At 42.2% G+C, this 24,556-nt stretch overlaps 1 protein-coding gene across 1 annotated transcript in view; it reads left to right on the top strand.

Moving 5' to 3' along the window:
- The first annotated feature begins 208 nt into the window (after positions 1 to 208).
- Positions 209 to 24,556, top strand: part of LOC139740913 (angiotensin-converting enzyme-like) — a 34,033-nt gene continuing 9,685 nt past the window's right edge. Inside the window, exons 1-2 of the mRNA XM_071651499.1 lie at positions 209 to 550; positions 16,361 to 16,519. Of these exons, the coding sequence (XP_071507600.1) occupies positions 254 to 550; positions 16,361 to 16,519 (456 nt within the window). The 5' untranslated portion in view covers positions 209 to 253. The remainder of the gene's footprint in view (positions 551 to 16,360; positions 16,520 to 24,556) is intronic.

The following is a 24,556-nucleotide window of genomic DNA, read 5'->3' as shown; positions in this document are numbered from 1 at the left end:
GCCTCTGCAATCACTTTATATGGAGTTTCAGGAAGACTTCCCCTCTAAATGGCCCAATGGGAAGTGATGGAGACTCTGTGACAGTATACCAACTTGATGTACGCAATGTAAAACTGTTGACTGTATGGGACGAGTTTGTTTTGTTTTGGTTTGGTTTGTTGTCTTGGTTTTGGCTACGGTCTTTGATATACACTGTATTGGAGAGAAAGTACTCAATCTTATCAGGGTCTGCTGACTGGTAAGCACCAAGATCATGACCATGCTCTTTCGCACCACGGCTTTTTTCGCCGTCGTTCTGGTGGCCGCCAAGTGCGGATTGACAGCGGCGAAAAGTATCCCCACGCAGGCGACGCCACCAGTCACCGTGATGGAAGCAGCATCCATCATGGACGAGCTGGCAGTCCAAGAACCCGAGAGCAACGCGAACGAAACCCAGTGCTTAATATTCCTGGAGGAATATGAACGGCTCGCCATGGAAGTGTACTCGTTTTCTGCGAGCAAAGCGTGGATATACAACACCAACATTACCAGCCACAATAAGGAGCAGATGGTAAACCTGTCTAGTTTCGAATGTTTTCATTTATTCATACGAAAGCTGTCCGATCTAAATATACATCTTTGTATAGAATGAACAATACTGTGTTCTGGTTAAATGATGTTTTTTTTTTTCTCATGCAAATACACAGTAATGATATTGAATGCAACATACTGGCGTAGCCGGGGGGGGGGGGGGGCTATGGGGGCAGTCGCCCCCCCCCCCCCCCCCCCCCCAAGATTTGGACTGGGGATTTGCGAGGCGGATACAGTATACTTTTATGAATGCACATGAAGCGGGTCTCCTTTTCAACCTTTCATCAAATAAGATCATAATTTTTTGAATATTTCACTCAAAGTGTGCACCAGATCGCTGAATTTCAATTCAAAATATGCAAAATCTGTCGTGCTTGGGAGGGGGTATTCCCCTCCCAAACCCTCCCCCTCTGTGCCTCTTTCCCTAGCCTTGTACACTTTTTAGATTTACACAAAATTATGAATAATTCTGAGTGCACAAGACTTATCACTTACATTCCGAAAACTCAAAGTTCCCTCATGTACAAGGGGAATTTCCCCTTTGAATCGACCCTTTCCTCCCTCAGTCCCCCCCCCCCACATCAGTTTTTTATCATGATTTCCCAAATATTCCATCAAATATGCGTATACGAGATATCTCAATTTCAACCTTAAAAAGGCAAAAGCTCCATCGTACTGGAAGGTTGGAGATAACACTCGCCCACGCCTTCTCCCTGCTCGCCCGCCCCTCCCCCCCCCCCATGCATAGAAGTGTGGCTACGCTTTGAACATAAACAGTTTTCCAAATATGACACAAAATGTGTGCACCAAAACGTTTAACTGCAATTAGAAAACTACACAGAATCTCCTTCCACAGACTTGCTACACTTCTCTTCTGATTGAAAAATTTCCAGATATTCCAACAAAAGTGTGCGCCAGATTGTTGAATTTCAGTTCAAAAAGCTTAAAAGTGGAAAAAAGGCTCCCTTGAATATGGGAGTGAATATGGGAGAGGTATCTTGCCGCGCTTCCATTGCTTGTTACCCACTTTAGACTTAGTACATTTTTGGGAATGACATTTCCGAATTTTCCACAAAAAGTGTGCTCCAGATCGCTTTATTTCAATTCTTAAAACGCAAAGTCTTCGCCGAGCGGGAGGGGGAATACCCTTCCCCTAAGCTCTTCCTCACTAGACTTTGTAGATACACACAGATGATGCACATTCGGAATAAGAGCTACATTCCGCGATTTTAACACTTTGATGAAAAAGTATTGCACCAAAAATTTGCTCCAGATCGCTGACTTTAAGGTCTGAAAATGCAAAATCACCTTCGTGTGGGAGGAGAAATGCCCCTTATCTACACCCTCGTGTGCATGCTTTTTCTGCTTGATTACTGAACAGACAGCGTTCATGATATTCAGTGTAAGAACTAATACAACACGTTTATTCAAATGATACCATTTTGTAGCCACAATGTTCAGTGATAATTGACATGAAAGTATATTGCTAAGTGGGACTGTTTCAAGTCGATAAAACACGCAAAAGCAAGCAAAAACATGCATCAAATTGCACCATTTGCAACATCAAAGTGCAAAAAGTTCTCACCACGTGAGGGGGGACACACCCTCCCTTTCCCCCTCGCTCGCTCCGCTTGCTCGGGCTCAGGCGCGTTAACGATATTCAGAGTATTAATAGAAAAAGTTCATTTAAATGATACCATTCTATATATATCATAGGCAAATTGTGCAACAATAATCTACACTAGAATATACAGCCACCTTAAACAAGTGGGACTGTTTCAACTCGTTAAAACACGCAAAAACATGCATCAAATTGCACCATTTGCAACATCAAAATGCAAAAAGATCTCACCGTGGGAGGGGGATACGAATTCACATTTTTGATATGAAGAAATACATTTTGTGATATCACTAATTCCAATTTGTGATGTCATTAATTTACATGGAATTTCAGCACTTATCTTTCGCAAAAAAAAAAAAAATCATTTGATTTCGAGCATTAGTTTTGCGCAGGAAACCACTGTGAATTCGAGCGTTAGTTGAGCGCAGAAATACACAGGGAATTCGAGCATTAGTTTTGCGCTTGAATTCAACACTGAATTCGAGCGTTAGTTGAGCGCAGAAATATTCGGGGAATACGAGCGTTAGTTCAGCGCAGAAAACCAACGAGAATTCGAGCGTTAGTTCAGCGCAGAAATACAAAGGGAATTCAAGCATTATTTTTGCCTGAAATTCAACTGTGAATTCGAGCTGTTAGTTGAGCGCTAAAATACACAGGGTTAGTTCAGTACAGAAAATCGCTGTGAATTCGAGCATTAGTTCAGCGCAGAAATACAAAGTGAATTTGAGCGTTAGTTTTGCGCTGAAATTCAATTGTGAATTCGAGTGTTAGTTGAGCGCTGACATACACAGGGAGTTTGAGCGTCAGTTATGTGCAGAAAATCGCTGTGATTTCGAGCATTAGTTTAGCGCAGAAATACAAAGGGAATTCGAGCGTTAGTTTTGCGCTGAAATTCAACCATGAATTCGAGCGTTAGTTGAGCGCTAAAATACACAGCTAGTGAATTCGATTGTTAGTTTTGGCTGAAATGCAACTGTGAATTCGAGGGTTAGTTCAGCTGTTCTGAACATTCCTAACTGAGATAATGCGAAAGTTCTTATGAAATACTAGGTGTTTCAAAAAACATTTTCCACTTTTGATTCTTAATAACCAAAAAACTGTATATCAAATATCATTGTCATTGATATCAGCGATAGCTGAATAGTGTACAATTTGGTTGAAGGTGGTTTGAATATGAAAGCATAAATCAGTTTCATGAAATCTATGAATAAGTTCACAGTAGGTTCCAGATTTTGCTCTATTTTCAACCCTCTGTACAAAATTTCACTTTGCACAGGGGTCAATGGGTGTGTATGGGAGTGTGTGGTTAACACCCTGACAATGGTCCTGAACAATAGCCAGGGTTTGAATGCTTCATTATTTATTCATGAGAAATTCCACTATCACAACTAGTCTTTATTCAGCCTCTGGCAGTATCTGTGTAAAGTCAAACGCCTGCCGATACTGTTGTTGAGTCGTGACAGTGCTCTCCCTACTTCTGAAAAACGAAATTACAATGAATACCTTCTGTTCTATCGTAAACATGGTGACAGGAAGCAAAGAGTATACACTTGTGTATCATGGAGCCTTAAATCAATCTACTGTGAAACAAATCCCCCCTATGATAAATGCTGCTGAACTCTTTACCAAAAAAATGATCTCTTTTTATCGAAAAAGCGAAAAATTTGTTAGACTATTCAATCAGTAGACAGTTGTATTAAAATGAGGAACTTTAGATAATTTATTCTTATTTATATCCCAAATTTAGTGATATGTGAAGCAAAATTTGAAAACGATTGCCAGCTGGAACGAAATGTGATGTTTGCAAGCACTTTACCGTGCATGAATTCAGACAATAGTGCCCAGGGCAATCCACATGAATTATTGATTAAGCATTCATGTGCAAGGGAGCAGGAGACTGACGCCTAGTCAAACAGGTGGTTCAGGCATGTCCATTGTTCAGGGCCATTGTCAGCACACACTCACATACACATCATTGGTTCCTGTGCAAAGTTCAATTTTTGTACAGAGGGTTAAAATTTGACCAAAATCTGAAACCTTACTTCAAAATCAATCTTAGATTTAATGAAACTGATTTATGCTGTCACGTGCAAATCACCTTCAAACAAATTGTACACTATTCAGCTATTACTCATATCAATGACAGTTTTATCGAATGAATAGTTTTTGAACTATCGGGTGCATCTTACTGCTGGCAATTACTGGCAGCAACATCAGGTAAATGGCATAACAATTAAATGCGAGCGAGCGAAGAGAGCGAGCTTGAAAATGTTGACATTTTACAGTAAAAAACAAACAAACTGCCGTTTGTAGCTATATTTCTTCGCTTTAGAATTTAAGGGGGCGCATCGGGCGCATCTGCTGGCAAATACTGGCAGCAATATCAGAGGAGCATAATGATTACATTCGAGCGAGCGGAACGAGCGAGCTTGAAAATATTACATTTTACAGTCCAAAAACTGCCGTTCTTTTCTTAGCCATATTTTTTCGCTTTGGAAATTAAGGGGGAAGGGCACCGGGCGGAACTGCTGGCAATTACTGGCAGCAACATCAGGTAAATTGCATAACGATTAAATGCGAGCGAGCGAAGAGAGCGAGCTTGAAAATTTTACGTTTTACAGTCCAAAAACTGCCGTTCTTAGCCATATTTTTTCGCTTTGGAAATTAAGGGGGCGCAACGGGCGCAACTGCAGGCAATGGTATACTGGCAGCAACATCAGAAGAATGGCATAAAGATTAAATGCGAGCAAACGGAGCGAGCGAGCTTGAAAATTTTGACATTTTACAGTCCTCAAATTGCCGTTTGTATAGCTATATTTTTTTTTTTTTTTGCTCTGGAAATTAAGGGGGGCGCACCAGGCGCAACTGCCGGCAATTACTGGCAGCAACTTCAGGAGAATGGCATTACGACTAAATGCGAGCGAGAGGAGCGAGCGAGCTTGAAAGTTGTGACATTTTACTGTCCAAAAACTGCCGTTTTAAGCTATATTATTTTTTTTTCGCTTTGGAAATTAAAGGGGGAGGGGGGGGGGGGGACGCCCGGTTCGCCCGGTGCGCCCCTCTCCCTGGATCCCCCATTGGTAGTCAAGGGTGTGGGTTTATGTTCATGACTGGAGGAGGTTTGACCAGCGAGGTGGCGTCGAAGTGACCAAGCGGGGAAAGGATGTCCAAAATCAGCACTTTCAGAGCATCCCCTAAACTAATTGTGCGTGTTTGTTTGTCTGTGTGTATTATATGTACATTGAAAAGTTAGGAATTAGCCCAGGTCAAGTCTTTTTACTGGCAATGCAAGACATTTTTACATACACTAGTATGTAAAGCAACACTGCAAAATCAATGATCTAGCTTTGATATAACGAAGCGTAAGGTACAAAGGTGTACATTCTACATCACATCGCGCAACATTGTAGCCACTCTTCGTTCGGATGTACTGAGTACACTGCGCACATCCTGCTTATATGCAGAATGCCAGAAATCACGCTGAATCACAATCTTTTGTCGGGTCCGGGCTTTTTGAACAATGTTTCACACTATATACCTATCTAATTATGGTTAAAAGAAATCATAGAAAAATACCTTATTTCTTGATCACCCTTTCATTCAAAAGCAGTTTTCTATACACCTGAATTACTATTTCGGTAAGTCTTTTTTTTTTACCAGCGGATTGGGAGGGGGACGCACCCCCCCCCCGCCCCCCTCCGTAATTACGCCACTACTTTTGGGTGAAATAACTTGGACAGATTTCTTGAATTCTAACAAAAGAGAAAGAAAATCTTTTCATCGCGGGAATTATGATTATGTGGGGTGGGGCAAATGATACGCTTGCCTCCCAATATCTTTATGGGGGCAACATTTTTGTTTTCTTTCAAAAGCAAGAAAATCCTCTCATTTCGGGAATTATTAATTATGGGGGGGGGGGGCAAAATTAAAATATGCTGGCCCCTCCAATATTCTTATGTGGGTACCTTTTTGTTTTTCTGTCAAAAAAAAGATAAGAAAATCTTCTCGTCTCTGGAATTATGGAGGGGGGGGTGGGCAAAATGATATGCTTGCCCCTCCATCTTTTGTTAATGAGGCTAAGGCTCGCTCATGGGCTGGCAATATGGAATGGTCAGAAGTAACGTACATAGACCCTACATACTTGTAAGTGTGCACACGTACATGCAAACGTGTATAAGTGCTCCGTATCGTACGGATGTACAGTACGGTCGATAAATAAGAAACACTGTAGATTACTAATAGATATGTATAAAATCAGTGCTGCCAGAACCAGGGGTGCGAATTGATTTTGTGTGTGTGTGTGTGTGTGTGTGTGTGTGTGTGTGTGTGTGTGTGTGTGTGTGTGTGTGTGTGTCCCTGGTGCAAAATATGAAAAAAAAAGATAGAAAAGAGTAATTATTTAGCGTCCGGCGTTGAGGTCGCTCGCAGACTGATTTTTTTTTTTTTTTTTTTTTTTTTTTTTTTAAGGATCTGAAGGGGGGTGCGTTCGCACCCAACGCACCCCCCTGGTGACGCCCATGCCTTGTTTTGGGATATCTCAGCCATTCCAAAACCGATTGTCATCAAATAAACTTTCGATACCCAGAATTGCATGCTCTTCGACATCTCATAGAGTGGTTTCTGAATATCTCGCAAAATGTTAAAAGCCAAATCCTCACCTCAACCAGACCTGTACAGTCCCTTTAACAGATTGTATACCCAAGACTATTGGTCTTAATGGATACACCCCATTGTTCTGGAGGAGGGATTTTTGAGGAGTGAGAAAATGTCTTTAGGAGAAACACGTCAAATATATATACCTTGATGATCATTTTAGAGAATGATGGATGTGTAAGTTTCTCATATATATCCCTTTATTTATTTGTATTTCGAACATTGTTCTAAAAAAAGTTAGCAGTAGTATACAGTCCATTTGTATATCAGCTCAAAACTAATGTTCCAATTCCCTGTGTATTTCTGCGCTAAACTAATGCTCGAATTCACAGCGATTTTATGCACTAAACTGACTTTCGAACTCCCTGTGTATTTCAGCGCTCAACTGACGCTCGAACAGTTCAACTTCAGCGCAAAACTTCGCTAGAATTCCCTTTGTACATTTCTGCGCTAAACCTATGCTCGAATTCTCAGCGATTTTCTGCACAGAACTGACGCTCAAAATCCCTGTGTATTTCAGCGCTCAACCAACGTTCGAATTCACAGATGAATTTCAGCGCAAGACTAACACTCGTATTCCCTTTGTATTTTTGCGCTAAACTAATGCTCGAATTCAGGGCGATTTACTGCACTGAACTAACGCTCGAATTCCCTTTGTATTTCTGCCCTCAACTAACGCTCGAATTCACAGTTGAATCTCAGTGCAAAACTAACGCTCGAATTCCCTGTGATTCACTGATATCAAATATTCGAATTGATGATATCAATAGTTCAATTTGTGATATCACAAAATGGAAATTGTGATATCAGAAATTCGCGTTTTTGATATCACAAATAAGAATTCTCGATATCACAAATTCAAATTAGTGATATCGTAAATTTATTTCGTGATATCACAAATTTATTTCGTGATATCACAAATTCGAATTTGTGATATCAAAAATAAATTTTGTGATAATAATTACGAATTACCATTGGTTTTTCACGTGAAACCTATTTTTATACCAAGAATTCGAATTTCTGATATCCCAAATTCATTTAGTGATATAATAAATTGAATTTTTGATATCACGAATTAGAATTTCTTATATCACAAATTGAATTTGTGATGTCAAGAATGGATTTTGTGGTATCACAAATTCGATTTCTTGATGTTACAAATTAAGTTCATGTGATACACTTACGGGAATTTTTAATATCAAAAATTGAATTCTAGATATCACAAATTGAATTCTTGATATCAGAAATTTGATTTTTTTATATCACAAAATGGAATTCGTGATATCAGAAATTAGCTTTAAATGTTAAAAAAAAGGCTTGCCATACGATCTATATGCATACCCCCTACAAACACACATGTATGTAAACTTGTCTTCATTCATCATGTGCATGGAAATCGCGGATCTCTGTTTTTGTTTGTGTGCCTTATGTACTCTGATTAGGATGTAGTTGTATATGTGTGTGTGTGTGTGTGTGTGTCTTTTGTGGGTGGGGTGGGGTACATGTGTGTTCATTTTACTCCTAAATGTGGAAAAAGTGAATGGTTGCAGGAAAAATCTATTTCCTTACCAAGAAATCACAACAGAAAGGATATGAGACGAATTTGAGGAAAATTTGACGAAAATGATCGCTAAAAGACGAAATTGCTTTTGCTGTCATGTGTGCAGCGAATGTGACGGACGAATTTGAATTGTAAATGACGAAACTGTTGTGACAAATGACTAAATTGAATAGACTTTGTCTATAGGATTGACATATTCCAGATTTCTTGGGACGAAATTGAACTAAAAATCTTTATCAAATTGAATGAAAATGAGTTTGAAAATGAACAGGAAAAGTTATATATGATTGCTCCCAAAAACAGAAGCTGACAACTTGAAGTTGACATGAATTCCCCTGAGATGAAAAGAACTCGGTCACGACAAGAGGAAAGGAGGTAGCAAAAATATAAAAACAAAAAAGAAACAAAATTGTTATTACACGTACCTAGGACACCTGTTGCTATTATTTCCAAAGGTTGACGTCAGCAAATTGTTCGGGTCAATGATGAGCACATCACGGGCCCGTTTCCTCTCCATGATCGTTAAAGGTAATCCCATACTCATTGATACAAGTAAGAAAACAAAATATTCCACGCATTCAAGGTGACTCTGCCTCTTTAATAGCAAAACGATGGTATCGATAACCAAAATGTCAATGTGCAGTAGATGAGGTGATCTCGATATTTTCTCACTTTGGTTTGAATATAAGATATCATAAGATCATCCTTTTTGTCAATATAATTCAGCAGTCATTATTCTCTTCACTCTTGTAAAAGTCATCAATGCTTTATTGTTAACAGTGAGGAACGCAATAAGTACAGTTCTATTTCTTTAATTTACGTTAAAGTTCAAAGTTCAAAGTATTTCATTGTCATGTAAAATACCAATAGATATTGTTTTCGGACATTTGTGCAGAATGCATAAAAGGGTACGGTAATCACTCAGTATACAAGACGACATGCAAAAAATGCACAATGACATTCAATACATAATGCATATAAAAGCAAAAGAAATCACAATACTATGAAAATCTTGCACAAAATATGTCATAGAAAAAGACAGGAAATGAATAAAACAGATTTAAGTGAAAGCGAATCAATCCGTCTAATTTGCACATGTGACAGTACCTGGTATTACTAATTTGTGAAAATATGTGAAAATATGTAAAAAAACAAACGGGAGAATAGAATTTATGAGTACATGAACTCATGTTGAGACAAACATCTCCCAGGAATGTACTGCAGTAGGAATTCTAACTGGTAAGAGCCTATCAGACTATAATTGATTCTCAAGAAAAGCTGATTCTCGAGAAAAGTCCAGAGAGGATGGTAAAACGAAATGAGCGATCGTCAGTTTTTTTTTTTTTTTTTCTAACGACACCGCCCAGATGATTTTATATGACATCAATGTATCGGTATTTTGCAGTGCGTTCGAAATGAACATTGTAACACCAAGGAGGTTTGAGAGATGGAGTTCCAATTGGCTGTAATTATTCAAACAGAACTAATCTTTATATGGATGCACAGAAGAATTCCACAGGTGCACTTGTGCCTTTGATGATCGTGGTTCCATGCCGCCGTCTGTTTGAGCAATCTGAAGATTCATAAGCTGTGTTCAAACGGAGGCAGTTTTGGTCGGAGTAACTTCGGAGGAAGGGTCGGAGGAAGCTTGGTCGGAGTAACTTCGGAGGATAGGTCGGAGTAGTGCCCGTCTGAACAAGGTCGTGGTAACTTCCTCCGGTCGGAGGAACTTACCACGACCTCTTCCTCCGAACGAGATACTCCTGAGTTTTCTCGCTACCACGCTACCACGCTCGCTATCTCGCTACCACGACTAGTAGACCGGGGGCCCAGAAGATTTATTCAGCTGAAAAGGGTCACACTTTTTGATGGTCTCATCATATAAGGATGTGGCCAAGGGTCAATAAAATGAATTGCTGGCAAGTCACATCCTGTACCGTAAGCCTAGGGGCCACAAAAAGGGGCCCCGAAAAATAGATTTATTCAGCCGAAGGGGGTCACGGACAAAAGTTGGTGGATATTGTTCCTTTGGGTGTAATTACCATGAAAACAGCAATGCCAGCTATTTTATCCTGTGCGGGGCCCCAGACAGTAGCCCCAAAGGGCCCCACAAATATGGTGTTATTCAGCTGAAAAGGGTCACTGCTAATTTCTTTTGCAATGGAAGTAGTACCCATCAGAGATATCCAAAACACCAATGCCAGCTATTTTATCCTGTACGGGGCCCCAGACAGTAGCCCCAAAGGGCCCCACCCCCATAGGCCCTACGTACAAACACACAAAAACATTGATTTTATTCAGCTGAAAAGAGTCACTGCTAATTTCTTTTGCAATGGAAGGAGCACCCATCAAAGATATCCAAATCACAAAAGCCAGCTATATTTTTATCCTGTACGGGGCCCCGGACAGTAGCATCAAAGTACCCCCCCCCCCCCCGGCACACACACACATTAGTTTCATTCAGCTAAAGAGGGTAACGGCTAATTTCTTTTGCAATGGAAGTAGTACCCATCAGAGATATCCAAAATACCAAAGCCAGTCATTTCATTCTGCACGGGGCCCCAGACAGTAGCCCCAAATTGCCCCCTCCTCCCCCCCCCCCCCCCCACACACACGTACACACATTGATTTTATTCAGCTGAAAAGGGTCACGGCTAATTTCTTTTGCAATTTAAGTAGTACCCATCAGAGATATCCAAAACACCAAAGCCAGCTATTAATCCTATACGGGGTCCAAGACAGTAGCCCCAAAGTGCCCCCCCCCCCCACCCCACCCCCCCCCCCCCACACACACACACACTTTAGTTTCATTCAGCTGAAAAGGGCCACGGCTAATTTCTTTTGCAATGGAAGTAGTACCCATCAGAGATATCCAAAATACCTAAGCCAGCTATGTTATCCTGCACGGGACCCCAGTCAATAGCCCCAAATTGCTCCCTTTCTCCCTCCCCCCCCCCCCCTCCACACACACACATTGATTTTATTCAGCTGAAAAGGGTCATGGCTACTTTCTTTTGCAATCGGAAGTAGTGGGCATACTCATCAGATATATCCAAAACACTAGAGCCAGTTATTTTATCCTGTACGGAGCCCCAGACAGTAGCCCCAAAGTGCCCCTACACACACACACATACACACACACGTTAGTTTCATTCAGCCGAAAAGGATCACGGCTAATTTTTTTTTTTTTTTTTTGCAATGGAAGTAGTACCCATCAGAGATATCCAAAATACCAAAGTCAGTTTTGGTCGGAGTAACCCCTCCCCCCCCCCCCGCCCCCCTCCCCCTTTACACATACACACACATACACGCACGCACACACACACACACACACACACACACACACTAGTTTCATTCAGCTGAAAAGGGTCACGGCTAATTTCTTTTGCAATGGAAGTAGTACCCATCAGAGATATCCAAAATACCAAAGTCAGTTATTTTATCCTGTACGGGGCCGCAGACAGTATAGCCCCAAACACGGGTAATTTCTTTTGCACTGGAAGCAGTACCAGAGATATTCAACACACCAAGGTCAGTTATCCTATACGGAGCCCCAGACAGTAGCTCCACAGTGTCCCATCCATTATAGGTCTACATGTACTGTGAATCAGCTGAAAATGGTCTTACAAATTCTTTTGTAACGTATAAATAGCAGGGCCTACTGAACAGAGATATCAAAAACACCAAAGCAAGTCATCTTATCCTGTATACGGGGTCCTGTATAGGTTACAGTAGCAAAACACCCTAGAAATTTGCAAAGGAAGCATACTTCTGTGTAGTGCACAACCGACATGACCATATTACGAAAACCAGTCATTTCATCCTGTGCTGGGCCCGGTACAGTAGCCATAAAGTGCCCCTCCCCCACATAATTATTATGACATCATTTAGCTGAACAGAGTCATAGTTGTTTTTCTTTTACAATCAAAGTAGGCCTTAGTTTACATCATACAGTGTAGACTACATACCCAAAACATCAAAGCCAGTTAGGTTTTCCAAGCCAATTTTGCTCTTTTGTCGGTTCATTTGATAGAAGGTTCGAATTCGTAAAATGGGTATTCAAATTGGCTGGTACCCTACGTTCATTCAAATTCGCCTTGACTCGCCGAAAAGGGTATTTCAGTCATTAAATCTCGCGAAAGACAGTCAAATTCCAAATGTTTTCATTCAAATTTACATCATGCTATTTGTTTGTTTTTAAAGGTGAGAACGTTTTAACGTGTCTTTCTATATATGTTTTTGTTTCATCTATAAATTACTGTTATAAAGCAGTAAAAGTATCATATTTTTTATCTAGTATAATTGGATTTGGTTGTTCTGTAACGCTCCTTCTCTTTCATACATGTCATTATATAGGACTATACGTGTACCAGTAATGAAGATTAACTTCATTTTTTTTTAATGGTCATGACAGCACAATAGATACAGACGTATATTCCTAGAAGATATAGAAAGAATTATTTTAAAAAAAAATTTTGAGGATCATAACCTTGACTTCCTGGAACTGGCCGACCGCTCGTAACGGCCAGATAATTTGTGGCTTCTTACTTCTTCGGATTCAATAAGCACGTTTAAAAAAAACTGTAGTCAAAGTTTCTTAAACGAATACGAAAACATGAAATGTTATGATGCTTACAAAACAATAGCTACGATGAAAGAAAACAAGGAAAGAGGTCAAGCATGAACATATCTGTTTAATTGACTGCAGAACATGTTAAATTAGATACCCAGAAATCAATGTGAATGAACGAGCGCAGCATGTGATCACGTGACTATATCATTATGAATTTATGAATGAACGGATAGTGGAATGGTGCTTGTCATATGAATTTCAGTTGAAAAAGTGTTATATAGAATAAGGTTAGAGGTAATGTGAATGTTTCAAAAGGAATTTGAATGAAGAGATCATGACATTAAACTACCCTATCATCTAGGCGAAACTTTTGCTAAATCTAATTCAGCATTAAAGAATTGGATTAAAAGAGGTGCGAAATTGGCCCGGATGCAGGGCCCTTGACAGGTATAGCCCCATTATTCCCACCCCATATGAATTAAGCGTTTTTAGGTGAAAAGAGTCATGTATGCCTATTTTCCTTGGCAGTGGATTTAACAGCTGAGATACCTAAAACACAAACCCATCCAGTTATTTTTATTCTTTAAGGGCCCCCAGCCAGTAGCTGGAAAGTGTTCCCGTATTATTTTATTGTAAGTGAAAAGAATCACTGCTATGATTTCTTTTGCAATGGAAGCAGTACTCAACGAGGTATCAAAAACACCGAAACCAGTTATAGCTGTACGGGGCTCCACGGAGTGTTCCTAAAGTGTCCCCACATGTAATTCCACTATCAAGATCTGCATCCCGATCTATTCAATCTGTCAGATCGGGAGAGAGCGGCAAAAGTGTACGGGGACCGGGAGCATCGTAGCAGCAGCGTTTGGGTGATGGGGTTGGATCTGGCAATTTTACAGATCGGGAAGAAATTTTGAACTGGTTCAAAATTTCTTCCCCATCTCCCCATCAAGATTGACCTATTTTGAATCGTAGCTCAAACGGGGGGAGAGCAGTGACAGTGTAAATACCGCGGGAAGAGTGTAACAATTCCAGGTTTTTCTGACCGTGTAACAGCGGCACAAGACCGGGAAGTAGTCTAAACTAGACACCGACGTGGTCCCGCTGCTGCGCCGCTTTCTTGATCAAATCAGCACGACCTTCCCGCTTTAACGACGCTCTCACTAAGTTCTCTACTCTCGTATAAAATCAAGGCTTGTTCCTACGACGCTTCATTCCTGCTTCGATAACGCTGTTGGCCGATTTAGCTACGCTGTTCCTACGCTTTCCCAGACTCAATTACGCATGTCTTCCGCTCTCGCCGCTCTAAAATCGAACGTAACCGATACGCTGGAAAATGTTTGCCAGAACAGCAAAACTGATGATGATGAGGAGGACGTTGTCGTTGTCGCGAAAATGAAGACGAAGGAGCGCATATTTAAGAAGAAGAAGAGATGAAGACAAAGAAGAGAAAAAAGCAAATCACTTTGGAGCTACTGTCTGGGGCCCCGTGCAATATAAAATATCTGACTTTGGTATTTTGGATATCCGATGGGTACTACTTCCATTGCAAAAGAAATTAGCCGTGACCCTTTTCAGCTGAATGAAACTAGTGTGTGTGTGTGTGTGTGTGTGTGTGTATGGGGGCACTTTGGGGCTACTGTCTGGGACCCCGTACAGGATAAAGTAGCTGGCTTTGGTGTTTTGGATATCTGATGGGTATTACTTTCATTGCAAAAGAAATTAGCCGTTACTCTTATCAGCTGAATAAAGTCAATGTGTGTGTGCGTGTGTGTGTGTGTTTACGTAGGGCCTATTGGGGGTGGGGCACTTTGGGGCTACTGTCTGGGGCCCCATACAGGATAAAATAGCTGGCATTGCTGTTTTCATAAGTACACCCAAAGGAACAATATCCAATAACTTTTGTCCATGACCCCCTTCGGCTGAATAAATCCATTTTCGGGGCCTCTTTTTGTGGCCCCAAGGCTTACGGTACAGGATGTGACTTGCCAGCAATTCATCTTATTGACCCTTGACCACATCCTTATATGATGAGACCATCAAAAAGTGTGACCCTTTTCAGCTGAATAAATCCTCTGGGCCCCCGGTCTATAGCCGGTCGGAGTAAATTGCCCGTGCGGACAAGCCCTCGGAATATCTATGAACTTACATACCTTACGACCTAGGAAAAACTTCCTGGGTCAAATCGCAATGTTGACATTTTGCGACTACACGTGCGCATGTAGTGCAAATCTATTCTAGCCTAGTCGATCGCGACGAAGAAGATAGCGCTCATGCAGAAATTTCCATCAACAAGAATGGAGAAGACAAATGCCACTGGTAAAAAACAATCGCATGGTCGACGGGCGCGGAGCTACCACTTCCGGAAGTTACACCGACCCTCGCATTTAAATTGCTCGGAGTTTCTTCCCACGACCGTCGTGTGGACACAAGGGTCGTGGTAAGATATGCATGAATTTGAATTTTAATTGCCGTGCCATAAATTTTTATTCCGACTAGAAATACGTCTGAACATGGCTATTATTAACTCTTAACATAATAGCTATGTTCAGACGAGGGCAGTTTTGGTCGGAGTAACTTCGGAGGAAGCGTCAGAGTATAGTGCCCGTCTGAACAAGGTCGTGGTAACTTCCTCCGGTCGGAGGAACTCACCACGACCTCAGCCATTTTCAGACGTATTTCTAGTCGGAGTAAAATTTTATGGCGCAGCAATGAAAATTAAAATCTATACTTATCTTACCACGATCCTGTGTCCACACGACGGTCGTGGGAAGAAACAATTCACAACGGCCTTTGCGGGGATCAGCGTATATAATATTAATAATAATATATCTATAATAATAATATATCTATAATATTCCATAGCTTCTTTGTCGCGATCGGCTCCGTTCGAATTGTACTGCACGCCCACATGTACTCGCAAAATGCCAACATTGTGATTTGACTCCGGAAGTTTTACCTAGGTAGTAAGGTATGTAAGTTCAGAGATACTCCGAGGGCTTGTCCGCACGGGCAATTTACTCCGACCGGCTAGTCGTGGTAGCGAGATACTCCTGAGAAAACTTGTATCTTGGTTTACCTAGGGTCGAACTCATGTGCTTCATTTTCCTAGTGTCGAATTCATGGGCTGTATGACTCGTGGACTATATGACCCGTGGGTGTCGGTCTCGTGGGATGACCCCCCCCCCCTCCCCCCATGTGGAACATACTGCCTATGAGTGACGTAAATCCTTGCTCAGCGGTGCAGACTACACTTACCGACCACGAGAATGAAACATGTCTATAGCATTGCACATCTTTATCTGTATCTTAGCAAAATATTATCATGTTTATTGTCGTTAGTTTGTGATTGTATTCATTCATTTATTTTCCATAATTCTGTTAGGTTGAGGCACGGCTGAGGACATCACACTTCTCCGCCGAGATGCGTCTTCGGGCTTTGGTTTTCGACGACACCGAATTCTCGAAGCTCACAAAGAAACGTCTCTCTTCTCTCACCTACAAAGGCGGGTCAGCGCTAAACAACGAAGAGGAATACAAGGGGGTAAATATCATTATAAGAGATATAGTGATGGTGATGACAGTGATGATGATAATGGTGATTCGACAAAATAATGATACAATCACAAAAATACTGGTAATAAGGATAACAGATGACGCGATAATGTGGTAATGATGACTATGATGATTGGAGCAACTTTGGCTCAGAGATTGAGAGATTGGTATCTAACCCTCAGTTCCCCGTTCGAGGTTCCCATGGTCAGATCTTTGTCAGACCATCTCGGACCATTACTGACATAACTTTACGGATTTAGTAATCGTCGTATTCGAGATCAGTTAATCTCAGTCCAAAACGGCCCATAACTGTCTGATACGGCTAATGTTTAGCCGAGTCGGGATTATTCGTATCATGACACGGCGGAGTTACGAGGGTCATGATAATGGTTCGTTACTGTAGGTCCATGAAGGTCGAGCTCCGGTCTTGTAACAGACTACTTATTCAATCGTACATGTATTTCTGTTCTCTACCTTTCTAAAACAAACTGCCACGTTATCAACCACTTGTTATGTACATCCAGAGAGAAATTCGTTTTCCACTTCCCTGGTACCTGCACACGACAGTCTACTTTGCTATAGAACTTTAAAAGTGCAGCGTATCATCGATATCCGGTTGGGGCAGACCATACGAGACCGTCACAGACCGTAGTAGACCGTACAATCGTGTCAGACCTGAGATACTCCATCAGACCGTTGAGCTGAGCCGAGAGAAAACGAAATGGAATCCTTGGTAGACCGCGGACCGAACTGCACGACATTCTTTTGAGCTCCTTTCCCATACGACTCTTCACGAATACCGCGACAGGCCGTGAGAAGTCTTAGCAAGACCAAACAAAACTCTAGGCAGACGGGGCTGCCATGGCCACTGCGATCATAGTGTAAACGATATTCGTTTGATTTTTTTTTACAGAAGAAATAAATAAAATGGAATAAAAAGACCCTTGCTGATTTTAATTAATTATCTATTACGTTCACAATGGAGGTCAAAGTAAGGATGGTCATGAAAAGAAGAATGTTTCTTTGGACAGTGTTAAGATGATAATAGATTTTCGAAATTATCGATACTTCTGACGCACAGAACTTGAAGGACATGCGTGATTATAGTGATGTAACATTTACATGAGAAACAATATCATTGTTTGATTTCGCTCAATGTTAAAGTTATGTCGTCATACTGTATTGAACACTAGAACCCACATAAGCTTACAGGCAAGCATAGAGTGGATGATTCCCTTAAGGCCGTGTCACACCTTTCCGGGCAAGCTACGCGGGCATATTGCGAGTAGGGATTTTCCAGCACGAAGGAGAATTTTCTGCGGGCGGACAAGAATGTTTGCGAGTTTCGCTCTTGTGCCTTACCTGTTAGACGCGTGCTATTTATCTTCTGCTTGGGTGTAGTCCGTGTGACCTGCGTGAGAGCTTTGAAACCGATCCATTTTTGGCTACGAGCGACTTACAGGTACTGCGAAGTACCTGCGTTGGAGTTGCCTGCGAGGTGCTGCCGGTAAGGGTCTCCTACTGGTGTTCTGAGTGTACCTCTGAGAGCGAACCCCCGCGACTCACTCGGGACAAGTTTTGAGCATGTTCAAGGTCTTGTCATGCCGTATCTCGGGAAGTTCTGCGGGTTGACATGCAGGGAAACAAATTTACTACCCGGAGCTCTCGGCAGTTGGTCCGCACCTGACAGTACCTAGCGCGTATCTCGCTCATAGTTGCCCGGAGGTGCGCACGCAAGTCCGATTTACCCGCAGCCAAGTTTTGAGCATGACCAAAACTTTTTTCCGGGTGAGTCACGCGGATTGCTCACAGAGGTCTACGCAGAACGCCAGTAGGAGGCCCTTAGCGGCAGCACCTCGCAGGCAACTCCCACGCAGGTATACTTCGCAATCCCCGTATGCGGCCAAGATAATGACATTCTGTGGGACTTCTGCTATTCCTTCAGAGGAATTCCGTCACTGATTTGTCAGCCCCCACGTGCCTGGCATGCAGGTCACACAGAATACCCGCAAGTAGAACTGAAGTAGAACGCGTCCAGCAAGTAAGACACATGCAAAACTCGCCCAAATCCTTGTCCACCCTCAGAAATTGTACGGCATGCTGGAAAATCCCCACACACAACAAGCCCGCGTAGCTTGCCCGGAAAGGTGTGACAGGGCCAATGCTATGGAAGCAGGAGAATGTGACTCCTGTGCCAAAGTCATCTCCAGCCACCATCCACAACCTCCGCACCGTGGCCCTCACAGACCACTCCATCGCTAAGGATGTACTACGCTCTATGATCAATCGATTAGACCCAGCCCAGTACGGAAACCTAAAAGGAGCCTCAACTTCACGTTACCTTGTTGATGTTGTATGCTCCACAGCCATGCAGATAAACCCGCCACAGCATCGACGATACTCGTGACCGACTTTTCGAAGGCCTTCGATCGCAAAACTGCTGAACATGAATGTTTCCCACGGATACGTATAATGGATAACAGATTTCCTGTCGTGTCGCCGTCAAAGGGTGAAATACAAGGAAAGATGTGTCAGTGGCGTGAACCCATTGCCAGCGTACAGCAAGGAACCAAATTAGGTCCTGTTCTATTCATCGTCCTTGTCAACGAACGATGCTGCAGCCGACATCGACGAAAACGACAACCTCGATAGACATGTTCGACGTTTCAAGTATGTTTCTGGTAGAAACACGAGCAGCTAACGCCGAATCACATCTTTCTTCAGCACTCCAAACATTGCAAGAGTGGTCTGCAACAAACCTGACTCAACCCCGAAAAATGTGTCACCATGGATGTGTGCTTTGGAAGGAGCAACTGTGAGCCAAACACCCTCATGTTAGACGATGTGACGCTGCGCAATAGCAAGGCAGTCAAACTCCTAGGAGTTTTCGTACAGGACGACTCCAAGTGGAATGCACAAGTGGAGTACATAGTGAAACGAGCAAATAGCCATCTGTATGTCCTACGCACGCTGAAACATCACGGCACCTCTGTCTGTGACCTCGTTGCGGTATACGTCACTATTGTGAGACCAGAGTTGCAGTACGCCGTTCCAGTGTGGTCTAGTGGTCTTACAAAGCGGCAACGCCAGGTTATTGAGCAGATCATTCTCGGGAACACATATACCCGATATTCTGAATCGTTGGTAAAGTGCAACCTGTCATCTTTGGCCGACGGCCGACAGCAGCTATGTACGACTTTTGCCCAATCATTGCAACGCCCAACATCTAAAACTGCATCATCTCCTACTACCCATGAAAGCTCATGATCACAACACTAGGAGCGGCACCCAACGATCAAAGCCTCGGTGTAGGACAAGTACGATGTAGATTCAGAAACAGTCCGATACCACACTTCACACGCATTTTGAATTCTGCAAGAGTTTTCTATGCGTAAGATTACACATGTATGTTATGTTGTGTTATGTTATGTTATGTTATTATATGTTATGATATGTTATGGATTTCACGGGAGGGCTACCCATACCAACAATATTGATCTTCATAGTTATGTATTGATTTGAGTGTATTTGATAATAAGGATAAAATACTGCCTGAATTTCAATTTTTTTATTTGCTTCTTCTTTTTCTTTCTCCCCTCGGTTTTTTTTTCTCTTTCTCTTTGATCTCAGCAAATCTCTTGTATGAGTATGATCATAGTGAAGTCTCTTTATCTGTTTTATTTATCTTAATCAGTTTTGTATATACTTGTGTGTGTCTAAAAGAATGTTGTATGTTTTATAATTTTGAATTGGATCTCAATTTGATGATATTACAGGATATTGAAGGAAATAGAAGTGAATATTTATGATGCTTATTTTCTATGTAGACTATATATTTTTTTGTGTGTAACTAATAGATATACACGGGTGATGATTTTGTTTTCTAAAAATGGTATTCTTTTGATTTCTTTTTGTTTGTTATTTCACACCTTTGAGTTTTTGTAACTGAATTGGATCATGGGTTGTGTATCTTTTTGAAGCATCCAAAATTATAAGATATTTATGACTATGTATATATATATAGAAAATATCTTGTATTGTTATACATATTTGATGCAAGCATTAGAAGAGTTACCATATGGGGTGATATTCAGTGATGTAAATCTGACATAGATATCGATGGTATTTAATATCAATGAATAGTATATACCCGTCCACCTTTATATTGAATAAAGGTGGACGGGTACACCATGGTCTACTCGGGAAACAGAAAGGCACGTATAAATGGAGTCGGGATATTGATGTCAAATGAGATTGCGTCTGCAATGGCCGGATTCTACGCCGTTTCAGAAAGGGTGATCGTCTTGAAAGTGAACTCCAAGCCATTCAATTGTAATATCATCCAGCTTTATGCACCTACCAGCGCGTGTACAGAAGATGAAATCGAAGAATTCTACGAAAGCGTCGAGGAGGCATATCGGCAGTGCAAGCCAGGTGAACTAAATATCGTCATGGGGGATATGAACGCCAAAGTTGGACATGGTAGAGATGGAACCACGTGCGAGCACGATGTGTTGGGTCCCTATGGGCTGGGAGAGAGGAACGAACGTGGTGAGCGATGGATTCAGTGGTGTATGGTACATCAACAAGTGATTAAGAACACTTGGTTCAAACAGCCGAAACGCCGCCTATACACATGGTGCAGTCCAGGAGATGGAGTGCGTAACCAAATAGATTATATCACCATCAACCGTCGTTTTCATAGCTGGATTACAGCAACGAAGACATACCCCGGGGCAGACTGCGGGAGTGATCATGTTCCAGTGATTTGCAATCTACGGTTAAAGATCAACCGGCCTGCGAAGAGGAATCCATCTCGAAAGCCAAGACGTCGATTTGATCTATTAAGAACGGACCCGGCGGTGGCTGATCAATATAGAAAGCGTGTGGGAGAACTGCTGAACAAGGAGTCGACATCAGATGAGGCTGAGATATTGAACATGAGGCTGACAGAAGCTTTGGTACAAGCAGCGGAATAGGTAATACCTGAGCAGCCGAGACAGGCAAAGCAGAAATGGATGACTGTCGATATCCTTCAACTAATGGATCAGAGAAGAAAAGCAAAAACAAAAAAACAAAAAAAAAACAAACACATGATGCTGTGTTGTACAAACAGCTGGAAGTGCGATACGAGTGTCGAAGGGCAAAGGAGGAATTTTTGAACGCACAATGTGATCACATCCAGAAACTGGAAGAAGAGAAGAAGTATAACGACATGCACAGCTCCATCCAGAAAGTGACTGGAAAGCGGAAAAGGTCAGCTGCCGGCGGTTGCCTGCGAGATAACAGCGGTGAAATTTTGATGGAAAAAACAGCAATTTCAGACAGATGGAGAGAGTACATAGTCCAATTTTTCTCTGACAATAGAGGTCCGCAGCCTACATATGGGGATGACAATGCAGGAGAACGTCGGATGCTGGAATTCACCAAAGATGAGGTCAGACATGCGATATGGAAGAGCGCTTCCGGAAAGGTTGCAGGACCGGATGGTATACTGGTAGAGATGATACAAGCATCAGAAGACGAAATCCTTGACACAGTCACAGAAATGATGAACGCAGTATATCGGGAAGGACATATACCAGACGACTGGTGTAGATCAATCTTCATTGCTCTACCGAAGAAAGCAGGAACTACCAAATGTGAGGAACACCGAACCATCAGTTTGATGAGCCATCTAACCAAGATTCTTGTTCGTTTGCTAATAAACCGGATAATAGGTCGAACACGCAATGAGATTTCACAGCAGCAATATGGATTTGTTCCAGACAGAGGAACACGGAATGCGATCTTCGTCATTCGCCGCTTGGCAGAAAGAGCTATAGAGAAGCATCAACATCTGTATGTATGTATTATCGACTACACGAAGGCGTTTGATAAGGTTAAACATGAAGAATTGTTCAAGACACTCGACAAGCTAGACATTGATGACGAAGATAAAATGTTGTTGGCAGACCTGTACTGGAGGCAATCAGCTGCGGTACAGCATGATGGAGAAGTTGGTGATTGGCAGGATATTGAGCCAGGTGTGCGACAAAGATGTGTTGGTTCGCCATACATGTTCAACTTATACACAGAGTCAATTATGCGACAATTGGACGAATTACCTGGCTTTGCAATCGGAGGCAGTCAACTCACAAACATGAGGTACGCCGATGACACGGTGATTCTAGCTGACAGTGCAGAGAAGTTGCAGGGATTGATGGATGTTGTCTCCAGAGCAAGCGAGGAAAAGGGGCTATCGATTAACATCGCGAAATCAGTAACCATGGTCTTCAGCAAAGCTGCGCAGCCACCTCGATGTTTGATAATGATAAATGGACAAGAGCTGAAGCAGGTGTCATCTTTCAATTACCTCGGTAGCCTGCTGACTTCAGACAGCCGCTCAGTACAAGAAATTGGCATTGGAAAGACAGCGTTTCAGAACATGCGCAAGGTGATGACGAACCGCAAATTGTCCATCGCCACAAGGAAACGGTTCTTGAAGACATACATTATGGTCAGCTATGACATACGGCGCCGAGACATGGACAGTTAATAAGCCGATGAGACACAGAATAGAAAGTTTCGAGATGTGGTGCTACAGGCGAATGTTGAAAATATCATGGACGGAAAGAAAATCAAACACAGAAGTACTAGAAATGGTGTCGGCTGAACGTGAGCTGCTCTCGACCATCAGGAAATGCCAGATGCAGTTTTGGGGCCATGTCGTGAGGAAGAGGCAAACTGAACATCTAGTCCTGTCTGGATTTGTGAATGGGAAGAGATCACGTGGACGACAGCGACTCACTTTCCTTTCTGCAATGGCTGGATTAGTCGGCGAGAGAGGATCTACATTGCTGCATTCGTGCGACGATAGAGGGAGATGGCGGAAACATACTGCATCAGTGATCGCCAACGGGCAGTGACGTCCATGGCAGAACAGAGAGAGAGATATATATATTGAGAGAGAGAGAGAGAGAGAGAGGGAGATAAATAGACAGAAAGAGAGGGAGAGAGAAATGGGAGGCGAGACAACAAAACTGGATTTTGTTATCATCATTATTATAATCATTTTTAGCTATTATGAATATCTATGTGTAGTTCAACTTTTTGTATTCTTTTTTTTCTTTGAAGCTATTTTGATGTATTCTTGTTTATCATTTGCTGTAAAACATCACAATTCTGCCTTTGGCTGCTACGATGTTGATATCAATAAATCATTTCAATTCAATAAATATGGCTGCGGGTAAGAGGAATTGCATGTGCACCTCCGGGCGACTACGGGTGAGATACGTGCTAGGTATTGTCATGTGCGGTCATCCATACGGGGACCTCCGGGTAGTTCTTCGCAAGTCGCACGCAAGGTTTCCCCGAAACGGTGTGACAAAGGTGGGCCTTTAAGAATGTTAAAAAAAGAGTGGCTCTCAAACAACCTGCCCTAAAGTGTTCATTGGGTCTATTATCTTCATTAACGACTTCTTAACGGGCAACATTCCAATTTTACATTTTTTCAACACCTTTGGTTGCTTTTATCAGGTTAAACAACCAGACAAACAAATAAACAAACGAATAAACCAGTGACAGTGTAAGGGTTGAAGTTTGTATACATGAGTGAAGCTTAAGGCCGTGTCACACCAGCCTTGCGTGCGACTTGCAAAGAATAATTTTGACTACCCGGAAGTCCCCGTAGATGATCCGCACATGACAGTACCTAGCATGTATCTCAAAAGTAGTCGCCCGGAGGTGCGCACGCATATTTTTTTTTTTTACCCGCAACCGTGTTTAGACCCTGTCACACCTTTCCGGGCAAGCTACTCGGGCTTGTTACGTGTATGGATTTTCTAGCATACCGGACATTCCTGAGGGCGGAAAAGGATTTGTGCGAGTCAGCGCATGTGTCTTAAGCCCGCCGCACACTACACGATTTTGCCCCAATTCACCGGTCTTAAGACCTTAAGACTATAAATGTGACGTCACAGTTTTGCCATTTTCTAGTCGTACGACTGGGTCTTAGCGCCAGTCGTAGGGATTTGACATGTTGAAT

This window comes from Diadema antillarum, unplaced genomic scaffold (genome assembly GCF_040938485.1).
Source record: "Diadema antillarum isolate AM-2024a unplaced genomic scaffold, OU_Dant_1.0 seq00000890_RagTag, whole genome shotgun sequence".
In the NCBI taxonomy this organism is placed as follows: Eukaryota; Metazoa; Echinodermata; class Echinoidea; order Diadematoida; family Diadematidae; genus Diadema; species Diadema antillarum.
The sequence above is the reverse complement of the archived record's forward strand: the minus strand, read 5'-3'. Positions and strand labels throughout refer to the sequence as shown.